At 36.6% G+C, this 22,610-nt stretch overlaps 2 protein-coding genes across 3 annotated transcripts; one reads left to right on the plus strand and one right to left on the minus strand.

Annotated features, from left to right (window-relative positions):
• Window positions 1-1,306: 1,306 nt before the first annotated feature.
• Lsd-2 (Lipid storage droplet-2) lies at window positions 1,307-14,383 on the minus strand. 2 transcript variants are annotated; one of them, XM_028170418.2, is made up of 6 exons: window positions 14,134-14,383; window positions 13,362-13,488; window positions 12,152-12,384; window positions 4,812-5,004; window positions 3,399-3,527; window positions 1,307-2,119 (listed from the first exon to the last, which is right to left on the minus strand). In XM_028170418.2, exons 2-6 carry the CDS (start codon window positions 13,486-13,488, stop codon window positions 1,884-1,886), a joined length of 918 nt encoding a protein of 305 aa, XP_028026219.2. In that variant the 5' UTR covers window positions 14,134-14,383; the 3' UTR covers window positions 1,307-1,883. The 2 variants fall into 2 exon arrangements, with proteins under 2 accessions (XP_028026219.2, XP_028026217.2); XM_028170416.2 differs by having other exon boundaries at window positions 4,812-5,007; window positions 14,134-14,365.
• A 1,852-nt stretch (window positions 14,384-16,235) lies between these two features.
• On the plus strand, window positions 16,236-20,673 carry LOC114239947 (uncharacterized). The gene is made up of 2 exons (XM_028170390.2): window positions 16,236-16,704; window positions 18,060-20,673. Exons 1-2 carry the CDS (start codon window positions 16,378-16,380, stop codon window positions 18,552-18,554), a joined length of 822 nt encoding a protein of 273 aa, XP_028026191.2. The 5' UTR covers window positions 16,236-16,377; the 3' UTR covers window positions 18,555-20,673.
• Window positions 20,674-22,610: the final 1,937 nt, after the last annotated feature.

Here is a 22,610-nt window from a genome sequence, read left to right on the forward strand (position 1 = left end):
AATGCGTACCGTAGAACCAGTATTGATCTATACTAATATTATAAAGAGGAAAGATTTGTTTGTTTGTTTGTTTCGAATAGGCTCCGAAACTACTGGACCGATTTGAAAAATTCTTTTTCCATTAGAAGCCGACATTGTCCCTGATGAACATAGGCTACTTTTTTTAATTTTTTTTTTATTTTTTTTTTTTGTTTCATGTGTGTTTTAATGTTTCCGAAGCGAAGCGAGGGCGGGTCGCTAGTATTTAATAATTTAAGTTCATAATTAGTTACGGATATACTCTTAGGCGATCCATAGGTTCCTCCACAAACCTTTAAGTAACTGAATAGCTACCGTTGCCCGTGGACATATTGACAAGTGTACGTTGCAGTAATAACTGCTATCAACATGTAATTTCCATATTTCAGATTTCAAAGTCATATTCATAGTCCGATTAAGCAGTCTTTTATTAATGTAGCGTACTACGACAAACGATTGCCTTAGAGAACCTAAAGTAATGTGTAGTAAGCTGAACAAGTGAGCAAGCAATGTATATAGCGAAGGTAGTTTGAAACTTCTCCGCGTTCATCGTTTTGCGTTCATTGCTTGCAAAGAAACTTTTCGTTTCAAAGTTTTTTTTATATTTTATCGCAACATTTTACGTGTGCTCAACCATTTTTTGGCGGGAACGCAAAGAGTGAAGTTGTGTGATTGTTTTATTTTGTCTATTTAGTGTTTCTTCAGGTTTAAATGTGGGAAAATGAAACAAAACCGCCGAACGTAACTTCTCGGGATCTTCCAATAACTCCACTGAAAAAGTGTCAGTAAATGACCACCTGAGGTTATATTTCATCCCATACCATCCTCATCTCATTTCATTTCATAATATCATTTTCATATTTAAAAAGCTTTCATTAAAATTAAAATAAGACTTGACCTAAAGATCTTAGTTACTAGGTCATAAAATCCCTTAAAAAATCAACCTTGAGTCTTCTAAGCCGGTCAATTTTAAGTTAGAAGTTCGTGCCTGTTATTGCATTGATGGTTTAATCATTTAATGGTATTCAGATAGAAAAACTTAACAGGTATTGTTAAAACTGTTTTTTTTAAAAGACATGAGTACCTACACCTACCACGATACGTAAATCAAACATGCACACAGTATTATCTTGTATTACAAAATTATCTATCCAAATCGTATTTATCATATCTGAAATATCCGAATTTTCGCAAACGACAAACGAATGGCCTAAACAATATTATTCTCCAAATGTATGTAATGTGTAAGGCGATTTAAATAAAAAAGAATATTGAAAAAAAAAACTAGTTTCATTTGTAAGAAATTTTTAATATACTTGAATTAGAAAATTCGTACAAAAATATCCATTATAATATCGTATAGTAAAAGCCATATATTAAATTAGAAAAAAAAAACATTATTTATAAGACTCAATAAGACAGTCTTTTGATAAGAAACTTACAAGCTAGAGCCAAAACAATGCTGGTACAACTAGGTATACCTTCATTGTGGCGAGACACTTAATACAAAACATATCCGTCTTTTCGCATTAAAATTGTAAAATTTCCAAAAATATTCGAAATTTTTGGTATCATCAGTATTTTTCTAATAAATGTTGTCAAAAGAGCGTAGTTCAGTTTTAGTTTTTTTTTTTTAGTTTACCTATGTTTTGACTACTAATAACAAAATTAATATAATACATAATTTTATCTTACTTTAAAATACAGAAAATGTAACTGGTACAAAATAAAAAATAAATGTTACAAAGATGATTAATATTAAAAATATCACATGTTTTAAACCTTTAAAACGCTCTCCTGTAAAATTAGTAAGTTTTGAGATTGTACAGTTTTAATGCGAGAAGACGATATAATGTGTTAGGTTATTAATTAGAAGGATCCACGGATTTCGACTCCGGGGTCGTTTTGACCTCGTTGGAGGTGGTCGACGCCGAGTGCTGGGGGCTGTTGTGCTCGGGGGAGGGGCGGGAGGGTTCCGCCTTCCTCTGCGCCCCTCGGTCCTCCCGGTCGGCCTGCTGCTGCTGCTGGAGGCTGGTGACGTTGGCGAGATGCAGGGCCGCCAGTAACGCGGTTACGTATCGACGCACGTCCAGCTCTATACCTGTTTAACAACAATACACGTTACGAAATATAGTGAAACCTGTTTTTTTTTTTAAAGTATTAGTTTCTTTTATTTTTATTGCTTACATGGTTGGACGAGCTCACAGCCCACCTGGTGTTAAGTGGTTACTGGAGCCCATAGACACCTACAACGTAAATGCGCCACCCACCTTGAGATATAAGTTCTAAGGTCTCAAGTATAGTTACAACGGCTGCTCCACCCTTCAAATCGAAATGCATTACTGCTTCACGGCAGAAATAGGCGGTATTGTTTATGCGATTGGGGAATAACAGCTTAAACGTAAATCTCGCGAGCAAATTTGGGCGCTCGTTTAATTAACCATCGCCGTAAATAATATCGACGCTAGAAAGGCAAACGTGACTAAGCGACAATAACTGCTTTGTACATAAGTGATAGGCAATAACCATATTTGCGCAAAAAAATTATTTCTAGGTCTATTTAAATCATTTCAATCCTACAGCTAGATTCGTTAAAATAGAATTTTTTTCAGGTATTTCAACTTTAGTCTACTGTACAGTTCACGCATTGTCGCTTAGTCATGTTTGCCTTTCAAGCGTCGATATGTAGATTTAATAGCAAACCGAACCCCAATTTAAATAAAAAAAATTTTTTCGTCGTGATACTGTTCAGGTAATATATATTTTATTGCCCTGGAAGTCAGATGGGTATACGGCCCACCTGATGGTGAGTGGTTACCGTCGCCCATGGACTTCAGCAATGCCAGGGGCAGAGCCAAGCCGTTGCCTATCGGAAATATTATAGCGAAGTAATAAAATTATTGCCTAATCTAATCGATCCTTAATGCGTGTGCAAATTATCAAGTTAATTGGACGTCTCAAAGTCAGTGACAATGTCGTTCAACATACATACGTTAACATGATAACGTCAATCTACATATATTACTCGTGGTAGGAGCTCTTGTGAGTCCGCACGGGTAGGTACCACCACCCTGCCTATTCCTGCCGTGAAGCAGTAATGCGTTTTGGTTTGAAGGCTGGGGCGGCCGTTGTACTGTTAAAACTGAGACCTTAGAACTCATATCTGAATGTAGTTGGCTGCATTTGTACATGTCTATAAACTCCGGTAACCACTTAACATCGGGTGGGCCGTGAGCTCGTCCATTCACCTGAGCAATAAATAAAAAAATACGTTAACATACCTAGGCTAATAATGAAAGCATTTCGAAAAGTCAATTATTGCTTAATAAAATTTGATTCTATCCTAAAATCACGCGACGAAGCCGCTGGACGATACAAACCCGAGTTTCTGAGTTCGTTGATCTTGTAGGCGAGGTTGGCCCAGACCCGGCGCGCCGCCACCGAGCTGAGCCTTCCCACGGTCTGAACAGTGTGGAGAGCGGGGTCGTTGCTGGCTGGCGTTATCTCGGCTAGAAGAACCAATCGAAATACTTTAACATTCTTTATCCTCGGGCCTAAATACTGGCCTAATTACTAGTGGTAAGACCTCTTGTGAGTCCGCACGGGTAGGTACCACCACCACGCCTATTTCTGCCGTGAAGCAATAATGCGTTTCGGTTTGAAGGGTGGGGGTAGCGCATTTACGTTGTAAATGTCTATGGGCTCCAGTAACCATTTAACACCAGGTGGGCTGTGAGTTCGTCCAACCATCTAAGCAATAAAAAAAAAAGTGAATACATTTAATTCCTTAGACATACATGAACCTCCATGACCCGTCGCTGCGAAATAGGCAGAATGAATTTAAGTGATATCAACTTCAGGTCATAATTATAGGATGGACTGATATGAGAGTCCGATCAAATTTCTAAGAGTGTAATATCATTAGAGTTACACAGTAAATCATCCTGTATCTCTCCACTGCTGGATGTAGACCTCTAGTCCGCCACAATGAACGATTCTCTGCTTTCCATATCCAATCTCCTCCAGTATATCACCGCAAGTCATCGGTCCAATAGGACAGGGGGACGCCTAACGCTGCGCTTGTGCGCAACACAGTATATATTCCGGTCATCGTCCTCGCCGAACCCCTCGCTTACGACGAAGGGCTCGACGAGTAAATTAACCCACAGACACAGCCCACTAAGTTTCTCGTCGGATCTTCCCAGTGGGTCGCGTTTACGATTCGGTGGTAGATTCTGCGAAGCACTGCACTTGCTAGGGCTAGTGTTAGCAACACTCCCGGTTTAAGCCTCGTGAGCTCACCTACACGTCAAGGCGAAGCTGAAATAGCTTCTCAAGGCTATCAGCATAGGTAGGGAAAAAAGAAGTAAATATTGTTTGTATATTTTAGCCTATCTATCAGCCAGCCACCTAGATGGGCTATTCTAGCTTCACCTTGACTGGTGGGTGACGTCGCAGGGTTCACCCCTAGTGACTTTCCTAACACCACTCCTAGCAAGAGCGATGCTTCGCTGAATTTACCGCGGGGGATCGGAATCGCGACCCACTGAGAAGCGCCGGCGAGAAACTCTGTGAGTTTGTATATTGTACGCAGATAAGCGCGCAATGGTCTTGCTATCCGATTTATAGGATATATAAGACCTTCTCATTGATGCAACAATAGAAGCCTTAACATTAGCTGGGCCGATTGGACTGGACTGGGCTGGACAAATATGAGAGGTTCGCTTTAAAGCTTCGAAGAAGTATTGCTAAAAAAACTGCTAAATGTATTGAAATCAGCTATAGGGGCTTACATCCTGGTTCCTCCTGAGCGCCAACTGGCGGTAGATAGTGGTCCAAAAGCTGCATAGCATAGGTAGCTCCGTAGTCCACCCCGTGCATCGCCTTCTGCCCGTATGCGGTGGAGAGCAGCGCATTCGCTTTGGCCCACGAGAGCTCCTTCAAAGACTTGACCCGTTGCTCAGCGACCGCGCGGGCTCCGTACACCTGCTCGATATAAAGAAACAAATTATTCTTCTATTTTATGAACTGATCCAACCTGCAGTTTTTTATTGCATAGTTGGGTAGACGGCCCACCTGATGTTTTACCAGAGCCCATAGACATCTATAACGTAAATGCCGCCACCTACCTTGAGATATGACTTCTAAGGTATTAGTGTAGTACAACGGCTGCCCCGCCCTTCAAACTGAAACGCATTACTGCTTCACGACAGAAATAGGCAGGGTAGGTGATACCTACCCTAGCACCAGTAATTACGCAAATTATAATTTTGCGGTTTTGATTTTTATTATACGATGTTATTCCTTCATCGTGGAAGTCAATCGTGAATATTTATTAAGTACGTATTTCATTAGAAAAAATTGTACTTGCCTGCGGGATTCGAACACCGGTGCATAGCTAGACACAAATGCACCGGACGTCTTTTCCTTTAGGCCACGACTACGACAGACTTTTACATTCATTAAATAAGGAACATTTTATCATAGCACCCCAACTTTATCGAACTAGTCGCTTCGCGTCAAATTTTTAAACAATATTCTAAAATTCTTCAAGAGTTTCTTCAGATATATGAGGAAGCATCATACTAATATAAACAGAATCATAAACGATATTTTTTTTCTGCTTAGTCACTTAGTTTTTAAGTCAATTTGACTCGCGCAGTGTTCTTGGCTAAGCGACTTTTTTTTTATTGCTTAGCCCATGGACATTTACAACGTAAATGCGCCACCCCCCTTGAGATATAATTTATAAGGTCTCAGTATAGTTACAGCGGCTGCCCCACCCTTAATGCTTCACGGTAGAAATAGGCGGGGCGGACCTTGTCAATTATTGTGATATTTCTCTAAATCATGTAGACAGCTACACAGATTACTACATTCAACTCCCATGTTTGGGTGCAGATATAACTGCCCCGGGTCATCTATACTAATATTATAAAGAGAAAAGATTTGTTTGTTTGTTTGTTTCGAATAGGCTCCGAAACTACTGGACCGGTTTGAAAAATTATTTTTCCATTAGAAGCCGACATTGTCCCTGATGAACATAGGCTACTTTTTTTCATTTTTTTTTATCATATTTTTCATTCAGTCATATTTTTTTATTTTTTTGGTTTCATGTGTGTTTTAATATTTCCGAAGCGAAGCGAGGGCGGGTCGCTAGTCTTAGATAAAAATATTGTGATTGTAAAAATCTTGCGACACACCATGGTGTCGTATAGCCGCGGTTGAGAGCCACTGTCCTAGACTATCTACCCGTCTCTCATCCGTGAAAGTAATATATTCCATTTATATTTTCGAAGACTCATTTTAGAATAAATACTAAGTAAATTATTTGTTTATCATTTAGAAAAATAAAATAGAATATATCATTAGTCTGAATCATTATCAAGCTGGCTGAATTCGATGATAATAATAAAAAAATTATACGCATTATCAAAGTTTCCAGCACATTCTGAAATTACGATAACAATTCAACGTAGCTATATTTAAATAATTTAAAACATAATTATAATTAAAAAAAAAGTTGAATTAACGTTTTAGTTTAAATTACGGTTTGAGTTCATCGTGTTAAGCCTCTGAGCAATAAGACAACACAATGTATATATACCGGACATAGTTTCTGGAGTCTTCTCTTTTGTCTCCACTATGTATGACGCATGGTGGAGACCATGACTATCAGGCATGATGTTGAAATTCCAATCGCACATATAACATATAACATTTAACGGCCGTCTGGTGTAGTGGTAAGTGACATGGTCACTACACAAGGGGGTCGCGGGTTCGAATCCCGCCAAGGGAAGATATTAATATGATAAATATAAATGTATTTTCCAGGGTTATGGTTGTATATTAAATATATGTATGTGTATAATAAAAATCTTACATTTATTTCCGTTATCTGGTACCTGTAACACAAGTTCTTTACGAACTTATCACGGGACCAGTTAACGTGGCATGATTGTTAGTAAATATTTATTTTTATATTTATTATTATTATTATTTATTAACATTCACTCAATCAAAAGAAATATGCGTTTCCTTAAAAAAACCTATTCGTAATTTACGACAATCAAGAGATTAAATAAGGGTGGCGCTATTTACATAATATTCTAAATGTAGTAAGGTGTAATAATGTTAAATTATCTTATTATATATTTTTTTCTAGAACCATACAATGAACCATTTGTTTTACCATGGCATGCTGAAGGTACCTGTAATTGTGTTAGCATTTATTGTCAGATCAATGTACATAATATTATTATGTATATTATGCTACTTGAAATCTTTTGTGCTAATATATTATAGCATGTTGGTACACAATAAATAAAATAGTTGTTTTTAGCGGTAGGCAGCGGCTTGGCTCTGCCCTTGGCATTGCTGAAGTCCATGGGCGACGGTAACCACTCACCATCAGGTGGGCCGTATGCTCGTCTGCCTACAAAGGCAATAAAAAAAAATTTAAAAAAAAATTCTAGGGTAAAATTAATTGCATTAACTTTGTACAGGGGTCATTGCACGAAGTCATGCTTCATATATAATGAAACGCGTGAAAAAAACACAACGATCCGGCTCAGCGTTCAAAGACACTACGTCTTATCGTGCCAAGGATTTTTCTTATCAGTTAAACATTGTCACGACGAATAAAATTACTAAATTTGATAAGTCTCCTTATCGTCTCCTAAGTCGTCCTTATCGTAATTTCGGCGCTAAGCTACTTTTCAATTGCGTGGCCCTTAAATACGAATATTTCATCATGTCTGATTAAAACGTATCGTTATGAAAACATGTCATACGTGCGTCGTACCCAATGATTTTCTAGCCGGATCTTTTCAGTGAGTCACTATTCCGATCCGGTAGTAGATTCAGCGAAGCACTGCTCTTGATAGGGCTAGTGTTAGCAATTCTCTCAGGTTGAGCCCGTGAGACCCACCGGAACGCGCGTATTTGGAATAACCCCTAAGGCTACGCGTATTTGGAATAGCCCCTTAGGCTATCAACGATTAGGTAGGGAAAAAAATGCGAAACCTAATTGAATATGCAATTTCAAAAAGGGCACATCTTTGTAAATGTAAAATGTTAAGGAAATGAAAAAAACTGATTATTTTCTAAAGCAGTGTGAAATTTAAAATATTAACTTTTGCGATATATTTTAGTGTTAATTAGCAATTGAAAATTACTGGAAATTACTGAAAAATGGGTAAGCCTCAAAACTACATGTATATGAAAAAACGTATTTGACAAAATATGCGACATGTGCCCTTTTCGAAATTGCATATTAAATTATAGTTAGGTTTTTATTATTCAAAACTGCACAGGCAAATGGAATAAAAATACCGAGTATTATTGTTCCTATTGCCCGCGCAGTATCGGACAGAATATTAGAAAAATACTTTACGCGCCTTAACCTTCAACCTGCGACATAACACGTGATAATATAGTGTTAGCAATTCTCTCAGGTTGAGCCCGTGAGCTCACCTACCGGAACGCGCGTAATTGGAATAACCCCTTAGGCTACGAATGATTAGGTAGGGGAAAAAATGCGAAACCTAATTATAGTTAGGTTTTTATTATCCAAAGCTGCGAAGGCAAATGGAATGCAAAATACCGAATATTATTGTTCCCGTTGCGCGCGCAGTATCAGACAGAATATTAGAAAAATATTTTACGCGCCTTAACCTTCTTCAACCTGCGACATAACACGTGATATAGTGTTAGCAATTCTCTCAGGTTGAGCCCGTGAGCTCACCTACCGGAACGCGCGTAATTGGAATAACCCCTTAGGCTACCAACGATTAGGTAGGGGAAAAAATGCGAACCTAATTATAGTTAGGTTTTTATTATTCAAAACCGCGCAGGCAAATGGAATGCAAAATACCGAATATTATTGTTCCCGTTGCGCGCGCAGTATCAGACAGAATATTAGAAAAATATTTTACGCGCCTTAACCTTCAACCTGCGACATAACGCGTGATATCATTGAGTTACACAAAAGCGTTATTCCACTTATGTCTTTATCTACACATCGTTACATAGACACACATTGAGACCAATCTAGTACAAACTTTCACTTATCTTTTTCCGTGGCTATTATGTACTTATTTCAATTATGTATTACGTGATATACGGTTATGTAAACGGTATATTTTTTCCGTTTTATTATATATCACAAGAGGAAACGCTATTAATTTAAATTCATAAAATTAAATGAGTTTATTACGTAAAGTAACATTCGAAATATACTTTTATGTTTGACGCGCTAACTTGTGAACTTAGAAAGTTATTATTGAATTGGTCGAAGGGCTTTCATTAGTATCATTATTAATTCATTCACCCCGGACAGGTTGGTAACATTATGCTATCTCTTTCTCTCTTGTAGCAATGCTATATGCTGCAATGCACCGCGTGGGGTGATGATGAGTTGAAAAACATTTTCTACTTATCCTTAAAGCTCTTCGTAAATTGAACATGCGTTTTAAAATTTTGCGACTGGTGGCGTATCATTCATTCTATTTAAATTGTTTAGCGGCATTTTGCAAATTATTTCGTAGTAACCAATAATGGTTTATTTCAGCAGGTAAATGATAATAATACACTTCCCACAGCCCTGGCGTCACAACCTATTACTGTGTCTTATGCTAAAAACTTACGCATGCGCAGCGAAAATAATAAGGTAGTACACCGGGAATACTAAATATCTTTAACAATCAAACCAAGTCCCGGGGTACAATCATTAACCAGTTCAACAAATTGAACCCAGATATAAGAGAAAAAGTACCGACGATAACGCCTGTTGGCATTATTACATGATAGTAATTTAATCAAATGAAACGATATTAATATCAAGATGGGTGGGTAGATGATTTTTTTATAAAATAACATGTTTCAATAATTTCCAGATAAAACTAAAGCTTGTGTTAAAGATATGTACTTTATGTACCTCTGTGCTTAGTGCAACTTTTGGAACAGCTTCCGTAGGGACGCTATTCCAACTGCATACAAATTTGAGTTAACTTTTACACGATCGAAAAGTTAAGAAACTCGCACTAAGCACTGATTGAAGATGTAACATCGAAGTGAGTGTGTCAACAACCAGGGCGTCTAAAATAATAAAGGCAAACTTAAGAATTGATAATCTAAAGAAATCATTTATAGGGACAACTTAAAATTAAAATTTAACACGAAAACTCGCTTCAAATTTCAAAAAACCAGCAATTCTATCTAGGTCGAGGTTATTTTAGAGAAGTTAAAACAGTTATCCAAAGATAAATAAATAATACATAAATCACATAACCGAGATATATAGACATAATCCGGCATAACAGACATAATAGGGCCGGATCTGTTCAATTACCTAAAGTTGATTCACAAGGAATGTATTTATGAACTGAATGTTTATTTATTCACGGATATCCTACGGAACATGTGACACCAGATAACGAGAGAATCCGGTTTCGAATGATCACACGGTCACCGCGTATGTAGTTCGAACCATCATTATCGAATAACCCTTAATTGAATACGAAATAAGTCTAAATTGCGAAAACAAAACTAAATGAAAACTAAAATGCAGTTTTTTTTAATAGGCTCTTGCAATTAAGACTTCAGAACTCAATGGACAGGCGGCAGCTTCGCCACCGAGGAGCTGATAAGAGATTGCTTTTTCTGAACCCAGTAATGCACTTTTTTTATTGCTTAGTTGGGTGGACGAGCTCACACCTGGCCACCTGGTGTTAAGTGGTTAATGGAGCCCATAGACATCTACAACGTAAATGTGCCACCCACCTTGAGATATAAGTTCTAAGGTTTCAGTATGGTTACAACGGCTGCCCCACCCTTTAAAACGAAACGCATTACTGCTTCACGGCAGAAATAGACAGGGTGGTGGTACCTATCCGTGCGGACTCACAAAAGGTCCTACCACCAGTAATTACGCAAATTATAACTTTGCGGGTTTTTATTACACAATGTTATTCCTTCACTGTGGAAGTCAATCGTGAACATTTGTTAAGTACATATTGTATTAATACCGTTGCATCGCTAGATACGAATGCACCGGACGTCTTAACCTTTAGACTACATTACAAACATAGTTATATTGAAAGTGATTCTTTTTATTCTCTATTAAGGCACAAAATCGTGAGGCCGAAAATTATGGATGGAAGACGTGAGGAGCACGATTGGAGGAGAATTCTCTATTGTTACAGAGGCGATGCATAACTAGTAATTGTTAAACATAATATAAAAGATGTTCACGATACGGTCTTGGCTGGTATGAGCTCCATGGATGTTCGAATTGTATGTTGGTTTTGGAAATCACTGATTTTGTATTGCTTAGATCGGTGAAAGAGGCCACGGCCGAATTGGCGTGCAGTGGTCACCACAGCATATAGAAATCACAAGGTGAATACGGCCACCAAACTTGAAGACATGAAGAAGACATGGGCGATTGTATTTTATATCGCCTGTACCAGTTTTCACAGTAGAACAGGTGATAGATTGGCGGCAGAAATAAGCATAACAATGGTATCTACCCGAAAAATAGCTGATCAGTCACCGACAAATTTTTACAACATATTTCATAATAGGGCATTATAACTGAAAATACAACAATTTTTCTACACCAGATTGTGAATGCAACGTTGGTAATATGTTAATCATATAGCCAAATTAGCTTTTTTTTTTCCCTTGTAAATATGCACAATCCACGAGCATGTAGACATCGGCAATGACAGGAGCACAGACAAGTCACTGCCTAAATTTAATGAAAAAATAAATATAATGAAATGTAAAATATGTATAATGATTGCATGAATAATTTAATAACATTTTGTTGGATTAAATGAAATCTATGGACCTATGAATTTTCCTTAAAAATAATAATCTATAGTCTCATAAAATCCCCAATTCATTCTTTGGTTTAGAACATGATATATAAATTTTAAATGTTTTAAGTTAAAAACGTTTATATATCTTGTTGCTTTAGACACTTCTAATATTGCCAATGAAATATTTTTCAGTCTGTAGTAGCGAACAAGTAACTGACAACAGATCGTCAATTAAGAAATTAATTCAAAGTCCTACGAACCTGTAAGCTCTTCAAAAATAGGCCTCGCCCTGGAATAAAATAACTTACCTTGTTCACGTGAGGGGAGATTTTCGATAGCACAGCTTGTTTGGTAGTCTCCACTATGACTTTAGGTTGTTCCGTGACAAGTGGCACTCTGCGTTCGAGATGATCAATGGCTGCAGCAACCTTGGCGTCGCCGACAGCAAGAGGAGCTGACACATACGGCGCGGCAGTAGTTGCAGCAAGAACTACTCCAGCTTCAGCAGTCGATAGAGCCCATTCGAGAAGTGAGTGGGCACCTAGGATTAATTACATTCTTAAGTTTCTTATTAGCTTACATAGGCAGACAGAAGAACAAATAGTTTAAAGGAGATCAGGTTGTTCAATACCTACATTTTTAATGTGAATGTTGCAAACGTGACCACACATATTCAAGGTTATTAACTATTAAAAATTTTACCTGCTTATAAGCTGATCTAATGAATGAAAACAAAACATGATATAACTAGGCCCCATCATTTTATTCATTACAAAGATCCCTTGACTTATATTTCATATGCAGGTTACCATATTGTTTAATTAATGCTCCTTCAGATAAAAAAAACTACAATGATTTATTTTATTACACTTTACAGACACTCTTGTATCTGTGTTTTTTAATAATGGAAAAATCTAAAGGAACTGAATTCTTCTGAACATTTCATTTTGTTCTTTATTATTGATTAGTTATCAATCGTCGTAAATAATTGAAGTATTTTTACAATGTCTATTAATATGTTTTCTTATAATACATCAAGTTTCGAGTCATTGCCTTCTGATGTTAATATTGAGATGGTGGGTAGTTGGAATTTTTCTAAAATAAAATGTTTCAAATAGATACCAGATAAAGCTAAAGTTTGTGTAAAATATATATTATATACTTTATGTGACTGGTATTCAGACAAAATCATGAGTAGAGACAAGAGACAGGAAGGAGTACTGCGTAAAACAAAAATTTTAAATAACAAAATATTTTGCTTTTAAGTAAATACTAATTTGCGATCACATTAAAATGTTATTATTATAATTTATTAATGATGCTATAAGTATAATTTAATACAACAAATTATTTTAAACATTGACTTTTATGGACTTCATAAATATTTTTATCAAGAATTTCTATTTCTTCATAGCTAGGTACTTTCGTTTTTCTATTGACAGATGCTTTTACATGCAGCAACGGGTCTAATTGATGCAAAGAAGCTCTCCCGTTTTTCTTAAACAGAGTTTGACAAACCTTTGACTTTTGAATAAATTGCTCCGACCTGCCCAACAGCAGCTTCAACGGTAGGGATAGCCATTGCCTTCTGCACAGATTGGAGCTGTGGCAATGTTGTGGGAGCTGAGCTTACTTCTGTCGCCATCTTAATGAAATAAAAAAAATCTAATTTATAATTGCTGATCGTGTTTATCGTTATTGTTAGAATGAAATGCTGTAAAAGGTAACAATTTTACTAAATTGTCAAATATTTTCTTTTCTTTTTTAACTTCCTAGTAGTTATGTGCAAATATACAAATGTGTAGGTAGGAGTATTTTAGAGGTTTAAAATATAAAGTAAAGTTTTCAATTCTAATTGAAGCAAATACTTCGCTCTGATAATGAAGACGAATAGAACCAGACATTCTGTTCTGAAACTAAAAAAAAAGAGAAGCATTTTTATATTTTACAATTTTCATCATAATTATGTTTTCACAATTTCTGTTTTTAATTGTAGTTTTACAGTACACATTATTTTTAGTTTTTAATAAAATATAAAAGAGGGTATTTCAAAATTGTTTACATAGGGTCAATCTAGAAATTTCTCTGCAGGCACTGTACATACCTGGTTGTACAAAAAGTAAAATCAAAGGCGGACCGGACCTACCTACTTCGACGGTAATAGTTAAGCCGGTACAGTTACGTTTTTACGGAAGTAATCTTTTGAAAGAATTAAAAAGTGGAAATGCATTATTTTACACCGAAGGTAGATTTGATATTTTATTATAATTAGTTATAATTTGCGACTTACTTTCGAGACCCGGTTTACGTCCTCAAAAAAAACTATTAAAATCTTAACTTTTGAATTTAACAAGAAACTATATTGTCACTACTGATATACGTGATGTGATTTGCTTATTTATTTAAATAGTAGTTGATGAGTAATTTCAGATACTGGACTTTGTACACTGACGAAATAAAACGAAATGATACTAAAATGCACTGTCTCACACACAGACAAAATCCAAACACAACAGATTAATGCTGTGAAACAACATCACGATAATTTTAATAGACTAACATAAATTTATTCTTTCATTGCTGGTTTAGAAATTAGTCGATTTCAAAAATATTTTTTTACAACTAGTTGCTGCTTTTTAAAGTTTGTTTATTTTACATAATTATGTAAATTATTGACTATAGTATTGAACAATTTAGATAATAGTGAAGGGCTTTCAAAATATCTAGTATGGTCCTTGTTATTATAAACAACAAGACAAGTTTAATTGCATCACAAATGACTTCTTTGAATGAAATGTTGCGTATGTAAATACAAGTACATACAAGTACATAAAGTATAGTATATTTAGTCATAATGATTATTTTTTAATATTTATAGGGTAACCCAAATGCAACAGTGAAAATAGTCCTACCATGTCACTGTATAGCTGTTCGTTTAAGTTTTTTTTTTATTGCCCTTGTAGGCAGACGAGCACATGGCCTAGCGGATACACATTCTAAGTCGTCGTGGCCTAACGGATAAGACGTCCGGTGCACTCGTGTTAAACGATGCACCGATGTTCGAATCTCAGGCGGGTACCAATTTTTCTAATGAAATACGGACTCAACAAATGTTCACGATTGACTTCCACGGTGAAGGAATAACATCGTGTAATAAAAATCAAACTCGCAAAATTATAATTTGCGTAATTACTGGTGGTAGGACCTCTTGTGAGTCCGCGCGGGTGGGTACACCGCCCTGCCTATTTCTGCCGTGAAGCAGTAATGCGTTTCGGTTTGAAGGGTGGGGCAGCCGCTGTAACTATACTGAGACCTTAGAACTTATATTTCAAGGTGGGTGGCGCATTTACATTGTGGATGTCTATGGGCTCCAGTAACCACTTAACACCAGGTGGGCTGTGAGCTCGTCCATCCATCTAAGAAATAAAAAAAATAAAAAAATGGCCCACCTGAAAGTGAGTGGTTAACGTCGGCCATGGAGCCAAGCCATTCAGCAATGCCAGGAGTAGAGCCCAGCCGCTGCCCAGTTCATATCGTATAGTTTGTTAGCTGTCGGCCATGGAGCCAAGCCATTCAGCAATGCCAGGAGCAGAGCCCAGCCGCTGCCCAGTTCGTATCGTATAGTTTGTTAACTGATATGTCTTTGTCTTGTAGAACCATTAATAGAGCTCTGACTGAATTCTATTTTATCTAATAGGTCGGGATTATTTAATGAAAATCTCTTGTCCTATGGGTTCCAAAACAAGATACGTGAGATAACAACAAACACTGTTATATGTACACATGAACCTCATATTCTACTTTAAATAAATATCGATAAACAATAAAAATTTATCAATGGACAATGTCATTGAATAAAACCTAAAGTTAGAAGTAGTTAAATATTGGAACGATGTAATAATTAAACTTCATTGCCACAAAAGTTTCTCGTTTACTTACGAAAGATAAATAAAATTTGAATCGCTTAGAATTTCATCACATATGCGATTTGAACGTTTGTCGTATTAAATAGATCAGATTATCAGAATTCAACACACTCGAATTAAAGATTTTTTTAGAAAGAGATGGCGCCAGTTTTGCTCTGCCTTTGTTTACGGGATAATTTTCTTCCTATTGAATTTGGTGTGCTATATGTATTAGTTAGGCGATTTTATTATGTTTCAATCTAAATTTAAGGATTGAAATATAATTACTCTCCAAAGAAAGGTTTTTCACAAAGCTTAGATACAAACTTATAAACACGTAACAATATGTAACAATGATAGCCAATGAGTTTCATGTTTGGCAAATGAAAAAGAAATTGAGCCGAAGTGCAGGCCAGTGACAGCGAATAATCGAGCGTAGCGTAGTGGTACGCACGGCCAACTAAATCGATTTGGTTGGTCGCCAAATATACCAACCCAAACATTGATTTGTGGAACGAGGCCAACAGTGCCAACACCTACACAAATAGTCATATACAAACATTGGACTTGTTACGCTGTCTGATTGGTTAGTGAGAAAAATTATTGTATTTATTAGCAAATTTCAAAGAATGTCGTGGAGCAATGATTTAGTGCTGGAATTTTTGGAACTGTATCGAAGGGAACAGCATCTATGGGATCCAAAACATCCACAGCACAAAAATAGAATCGAAAATAACAACGCCTGGCTCAGAATACAATCATCTTTAAGCATTCATTGCTCAGTCGTCGATCTTAAAAAAAAGAAGGAATCGCTGATGACTTCCTTTAGAATGCATTTAAAAAGAAAATTAAAATCGCAAGATGGATACTGTACGACTTGGTTTGCTTATCCGATAATGGAAAGCTTTCTTGGCGGGAAATATGAATGTGACAACACCAACCAATTGGAACATGAGGTAAGCCATTGGGGATTAGTCCCAATAGTGCCGGTTCACATTGGATCAAGTTCCAATAATATTGGTATTGGGAATTTTGGGTATAAAATCAAAAAGTTTTTTATTTGAGTAGGCCTTGACAGGTAATTTTAAATTCTGATTAAACCATTGATACGCAATATAGTTTCACCACTGAAAAAGCGACATGAAACTCAAGCAATGTTCTTTTCCGAAAATATGTCGAAACATTATACATAATTTCGCTATGTAGAGCAATACTTGGCAATTTTTTACTTTTAATAATATATTTTTTAAATTGGGCATTTTATCGTAAAAAAATATGCACTGGCAAAAGTACAAATTATGATATTTTTTTTCGAAAACGACAAGACATAACGAATATAATTTTCTTTCTGCTATTTATTGAATGTGTGTCACTTCGTTTACTGTAAAACATTAAATTTTGATGAACATACCTACATAATGTTAAAATGTCTTGTGGCGCAATTGAGTATAAATTTAATTCCTTTAAAAGCTTGGCTAACCAAATGTTAGGTGAACGATCTTACGGCCCACTTGGTGTTAAATGGTTACCGAAGCCCATAGACATCCAAAACGTAAATACGGCATCCATGTTGAGACGTCCGCGTCAGTTGTTAGTCTTTTGATTCCTGCTTCAGGATAGGATGATGATACTCACCCGCGTCGGCTTACAAGATTACCAGCGATTTCCTAATTTATATTTATTATGGGTTTGATTTTTTATTAAACGATGCTATTCCTTTACCATGGAAGTCAATCGTAAACATTTGTTAAGTACCTATTTCATTAGAAAAATTGGTATCTGCCTGCGGGATTCGAACACTGGCACACTCGCATCGCTCGATATGATGTCACCGAGCGTCTTAACCTTTAGGCCACGACGGCTTCGAATTATTTTGAAACGAAAAACTACGTAATGTTGCGAAATGCCTACAAAACTTTTTATTTTTTATTATTGCATATTTTATAGATAATATTTTCACACGCGTCACATTTTAAGACATTATGTCGAACCGTGTATATCAATCTTTATGATATATCCTATGATATATATATATTCTACATAAAAACAGATATTCGATCATTAGCGAAGTGAACCTCTTTTTTTTAACTTTCAAAAAATGGACTAAAAAAACGTAAATTAGATCTTATTACAACTATCAGCTTAGGTAGGAAAAAAAGAAATAAAGAGCGTTTACTACGTCTTAAGGAAAATGTTTTCTTAGTTAAAATTACTACCTCGAGTCTGTATGAGTTGAAACATTGTACAATAATAATTTTTGACGCTTTGATTATAAATTAATGTAAAGTTTAAAATTATCCAATCGTTTCAGTTCTATACTAATGACAATCAATTCAACACTCAAACGTTACTTTCCGAAACGAGCACGCCGCGGACCGCGAACCCGACCGACAAGAAATCCAACAAACAAACGGTTCAAGTGAACAATTCGAAAACGAAGAACTTCGACAATACCGAATTGAAATACGCAAAGAAACAAATGGACGATGCTGTAACGTATTTAAAGAACGTTGCGGCTCAGAAACGGGAATCAGACGAATGTGAACTCTACGGGCAACTGCTCGCTAAGAAGCTACGGAAATTAGACGAACATCAACGAGACGTGGCCATGCACGAAATAGACAATATAATGTTCAGGGCGAGAATGCAGACCGGTGGCACGCAACGGAGTTACACGGCTTCACCTTCGCCAGTACCGAGGAAGATTAAGTCCCCGATCTTCATTGTGACGCAGGAAAACGGACAACAGTTCGAAGATGAGAATACGCCTTACCAAAATCACATGCAAGGACTGCAGCAGACGTAATACTAATATATTTTGTTTCAATGGCTAAATGACTGTGATTTTTAAACTAGAAATATGTTAAATCGATCGATACGTGTCAGACATGTCGTTTGAGATAATGGGCTACATTATTTAGGGTTGTTTATAATCGAAGCTAGGGTTGAGCTAAGCCATTGTGACGGATCCGGACAGACCTTTTCAGTTTTTATCGAAACCGAAGCTCGAACTGAAACACAATAATTAAATTTGAGCCCCACAGGTAGCTGCCATCTTAATGCTTATTTCTGCCGCGGAATAGTCATACCTTTTGGTTTAACAATACATTTTTGTTTCCTACCTATTAGCTTATAGTTAAGAGGCTATTTCCAGATACGCGCGGACGTAGGTGAGCCCGCGGGTTCAATTTGAGCTCAATCTAACACTAGCTCTACTAAGAGTAGTACTTCGCAGAATCCACTACCAGATTGGAATCACGGTCCACCGAAGACCATATAATCTAATTGCGAATTCTACAATCTAATTGTGAAATTTCAAATTGCCGTCGTTATTTGATTCTGACCGTTTAATATTAAGTGGGTAGTAAACTTATCTGCTCATTTAGTTCATAAAAACAAATGTCGGATGAGATAAATAATATGGTGGTGGCTTTAACTGGTCTGATGGTGTACCCGGATTGCGGATCGCGATACCCTTGACACAATGGGTGAAAACAATGGGTTTGTGCTTTTTTAATTGTATCTTTTGAGTACTGCTCGCAAAACATTTTTTTTTTTGCATGAATTCTTATAAACTTATGGCAATCGTAATTAGCAGAATTTAGATTCGAGGAATAGAGTGTTCTCTATATACGTAGTGTCTGTAAAAACGTATGATTTTAAGTTTTTTTTTTTTTTTTTTATTGCTTAGATGGTTGGACGAGCTCACAGCCCACCTGGTGTTAAGTGGTTACTGGAGCCCATAGACATCTACAATGTAAATGCGCCACCCGCCTTGAGATATAAGTTCTAAGGTCTCAGTATAGTTACAACGGCTGCCCCGCCCTTCAAACCGAAACGCATTACTGCTTCACGGCAGAAATAGGCAGGGCGGTGGTACCTACCCGCGCGGACTCACAAGAGGTCCTACCACCAGTAAAGTTAAGTGATTAAGTTTTTAAATAGTTAAAGTACTTTTGCCATTTAATCTCGCTTGTTTTAAACTGCACACTTCTACGTACATCCGAAATATTTTTTAAATTGCACAACGTTAATGTTTTTGATACAAGTTTTCAAATATTAATTACACTTATTTTATCTAAATTTATTTGAAAATTCTCATACCCAATGATAGTATTTAAATTAAAATTGAAGAAATTATAATGAGTCTGTCGTATGAGACTCATATCGTAAGAGGCGTATGAGAGATCTAAAATCTAAACCCTACAGTAACACAATTCTACGTGCGTTATATCTTTTTTTTGTTCACAGAATGAATCATTTCTGGCTTACAAAATTAAATGTATGAGATATGGTACACAAACGTCATGTTTAATGTAATTTTAACATAAGTTTATTTTGGACTGTAAAGCTTGTATAAAATACGAACTGTTAAGTGCAATGATTTTGAAATATATATATTTTTAAATGTAACTAAAGAGTTCATTTTAATTTGTTTGTTAAACAATTGGAAACCTGTTTGCTTATTTATTACCTATATTTATAAAAAAAAAATGTTAGTTACGATAAGTAAGAAGTGCCTAAAATAGGTAATTAAGTTATTACTAGGTATAAGAGTACTCGTGGATATTATGTGTGGATAATTTTATTTACCATGAAATAGTTTTGATGAATGTCGAAATAATTCACTAGATCAAGGCCATTCAAGGCAGCGCATGAATGGTCGCGGAAGGCAATTTGACTCTTCACTAGTGACAATGAAAAATTAAATGATTCTTAATCACGCCAACTACCGGCATACTGGTGTTTCTCGATGCTCCTGATATTTGCTACGTATGCTCCTCTGCCTTAGAACGCGAAAAAAAATATCCCACGAGAGTTTGTCTGTAACCATCGCGATTAATACATAAGTCGCTGAAAATTATTAGTTGGGATAAATAGCATTTTCCAACGCAGAATGTTGAATAAAAAATTATCAACCTTAATGTTGTTTGATTGAAATCACAGGATTATGGAGGGTATGGAGGTAAAGGGCAACATCTTATATAGGGGACAAGTTGAAAAAATGTCCACCTCTAAACAGCAAGTCATTGTTGGAGGACTCACCGAAATAGCACTAGTAGAGGAAGTGGAAATGATATGAATTATTCAGTTTTAAACAGAATAAAGTAAGCTGAATTTAAGTGTGGTAGTTAATGGCGCTATTTTTACATCTTTCCACTTGCTACTGTGGCGCCACCTTAATTTTCTCACTTTCAGCGGCCACTTTTGAATACACTGAGATGGTGCTACTTACTTCTACCATCCGGACACAGGATGTCGAACAGGCACACCGGTTTTAGTTACTGGTGGTCCTACATTAGTATGGTATTACCCTGTATGAAAAATAACCCTATATATTTAAGTCATTTATTTATTTATTTATTTATTGCTTAAATGGGTGGACAAGCTCACAGCCCACCTGGTGTTAGGTGGTTACTGGAGCCCATAGACATCTACAACCGTAAATGCGCCACCCACCTTGAGATGGTCTCGGTATACATAGTTACAACGGCTGCCCCACCCTTCAAACTGAAACATTACTGCTTCACGACAGAAATAGGCAGGGTGGTGGTACCTACCCGTGCGGACTCACAAGAGGTCCTATCACCAGTAATTACGCAAATTATAATTTTGCGGGTTTGATTTTTATTACGGGATGTTATTCCTTCACCGTGGAAGTCAATCATGAACATTTGTTAAGTACGGATTTCATTAGAAAAATTGGTACCCGCCTGCAATATTCGAACACCGGTGCATCGCTCAACACGAATGCACCGGACGTCTTATCCGTTAGGCCACGACGACTCATCCGGTGAAGTTAACATAACTCCTCGAGGCTAATAACAATGGGTGGGTAAAAAAATATTCAAGAAGTGTTATGCCAGATTAACGCCATCTATTGTCATACAGCGAAAATGGATATAGAAACGACTGGTATTAACAGAAATGTTCTGGCAGACGGGACATGTCGACGTGTATAATCTATGATGTCGACTATACAAGCGTAGCGAAGACGACATGAAGGCGTTTATAATCGGTTCTATTAGATGCGAAACCTGCGATTATAACGTAGTGATTATATACTCTTTGCCTGCGATGCGAGGGAAGTGAATTGTGATAGTGGACTCTACCTTAAGTGTGGAAATAATAAAATACAGCTTTAATATAAACTTCAGTGAAAGTTTTATTTATCCCGAGCCCTAGCGCGTAACATTATGATGAAACATCTTTATCTATTGAAACATCGCTAAGTAAAGGTACCACATTGGTGCTTGTAATCTTGGTTAGTTAAAGGTTGGAAACTTCAAAAGTTTAAAGTTTGTTTAACTAGGTTATTTAATGCCTCTAGTTTACGAAAGCGGTAAGCATTCCCGTTAGATTTCGTTCATAAAATTCACAAGGCAGTGATCATAGATTATACACTTAATAATTAATATATTTGCAGTGACACAAGGGAGGGATACAAGCCGCTCTCGGCTCTCGCTTGTACTTGGAAAAAATACCTAATTAACAATTTTAAATGGCTACATTATTTATTACAGTTACCCCCAAAATACCTGCCCACAATTCAAAGAGATTTTTTCATGAATTATCCAATATACCACTTTGGATTTGTCTAATTGGACAAGCAAAGGACGCGTAGCCCACATACCTAAACCTTTTGCTAAATCGGGCTGATGCTACGTACGTATTATACAAAAAAGTCTTCAAGACGAAGGAGAGGACGTTGTTACACTTACAAGGTTTTTTACGGTATAGGTTTAGAAAAACCTGATCTAACAAAATGAAACAAAACGAAACAAATGACTTCGCTTCCCCGCAAAAAAAAACATAAAAAGTCCTAGCTCAAAGAGAAGCTCATGGAAGACTACAATGGAAT

Source organism: Bombyx mandarina, chromosome 06 (assembly GCF_030267445.1).
Source record: "Bombyx mandarina strain Sakado chromosome 06, ASM3026744v2".
Lineage (NCBI taxonomy): Eukaryota > Metazoa > Arthropoda > Insecta > Lepidoptera > Bombycidae > Bombyx > Bombyx mandarina.

Bases quoted from the DNA above. Each gene is read 5' to 3' on its own strand.
- Lsd-2 (XM_028170416.2), bottom strand. From the start codon at position 13,488: ATGGCGACAGAAGTAAGCTCAGCTCCCACAACATTGCCACAGCTCCAA. The intron at 5,008-12,151 runs GTAAGTTATTTT...CTTTATATCGAG, and splicing joins TCTCCCCTCACGTGAACAAG to CAGGTGTACGGAGCCCGCGC. The intron at 2,120-3,398 runs GTTTGTATCGTC...GTTGTTAAACAG, and splicing joins CAACGAACTCAGAAACTCGG to GTATAGAGCTGGACGTGCGT.
- LOC114239947 (XM_028170390.2), top strand. From the start codon at position 16,378: ATGTCGTGGAGCAATGATTTAGTGCTGGAATTTTTGGAACTGTATCGA. The intron at 16,705-18,059 runs GTAAGCCATTGG...CAATCGTTTCAG, and splicing joins CCAACCAATTGGAACATGAG to TTCTATACTAATGACAATCA.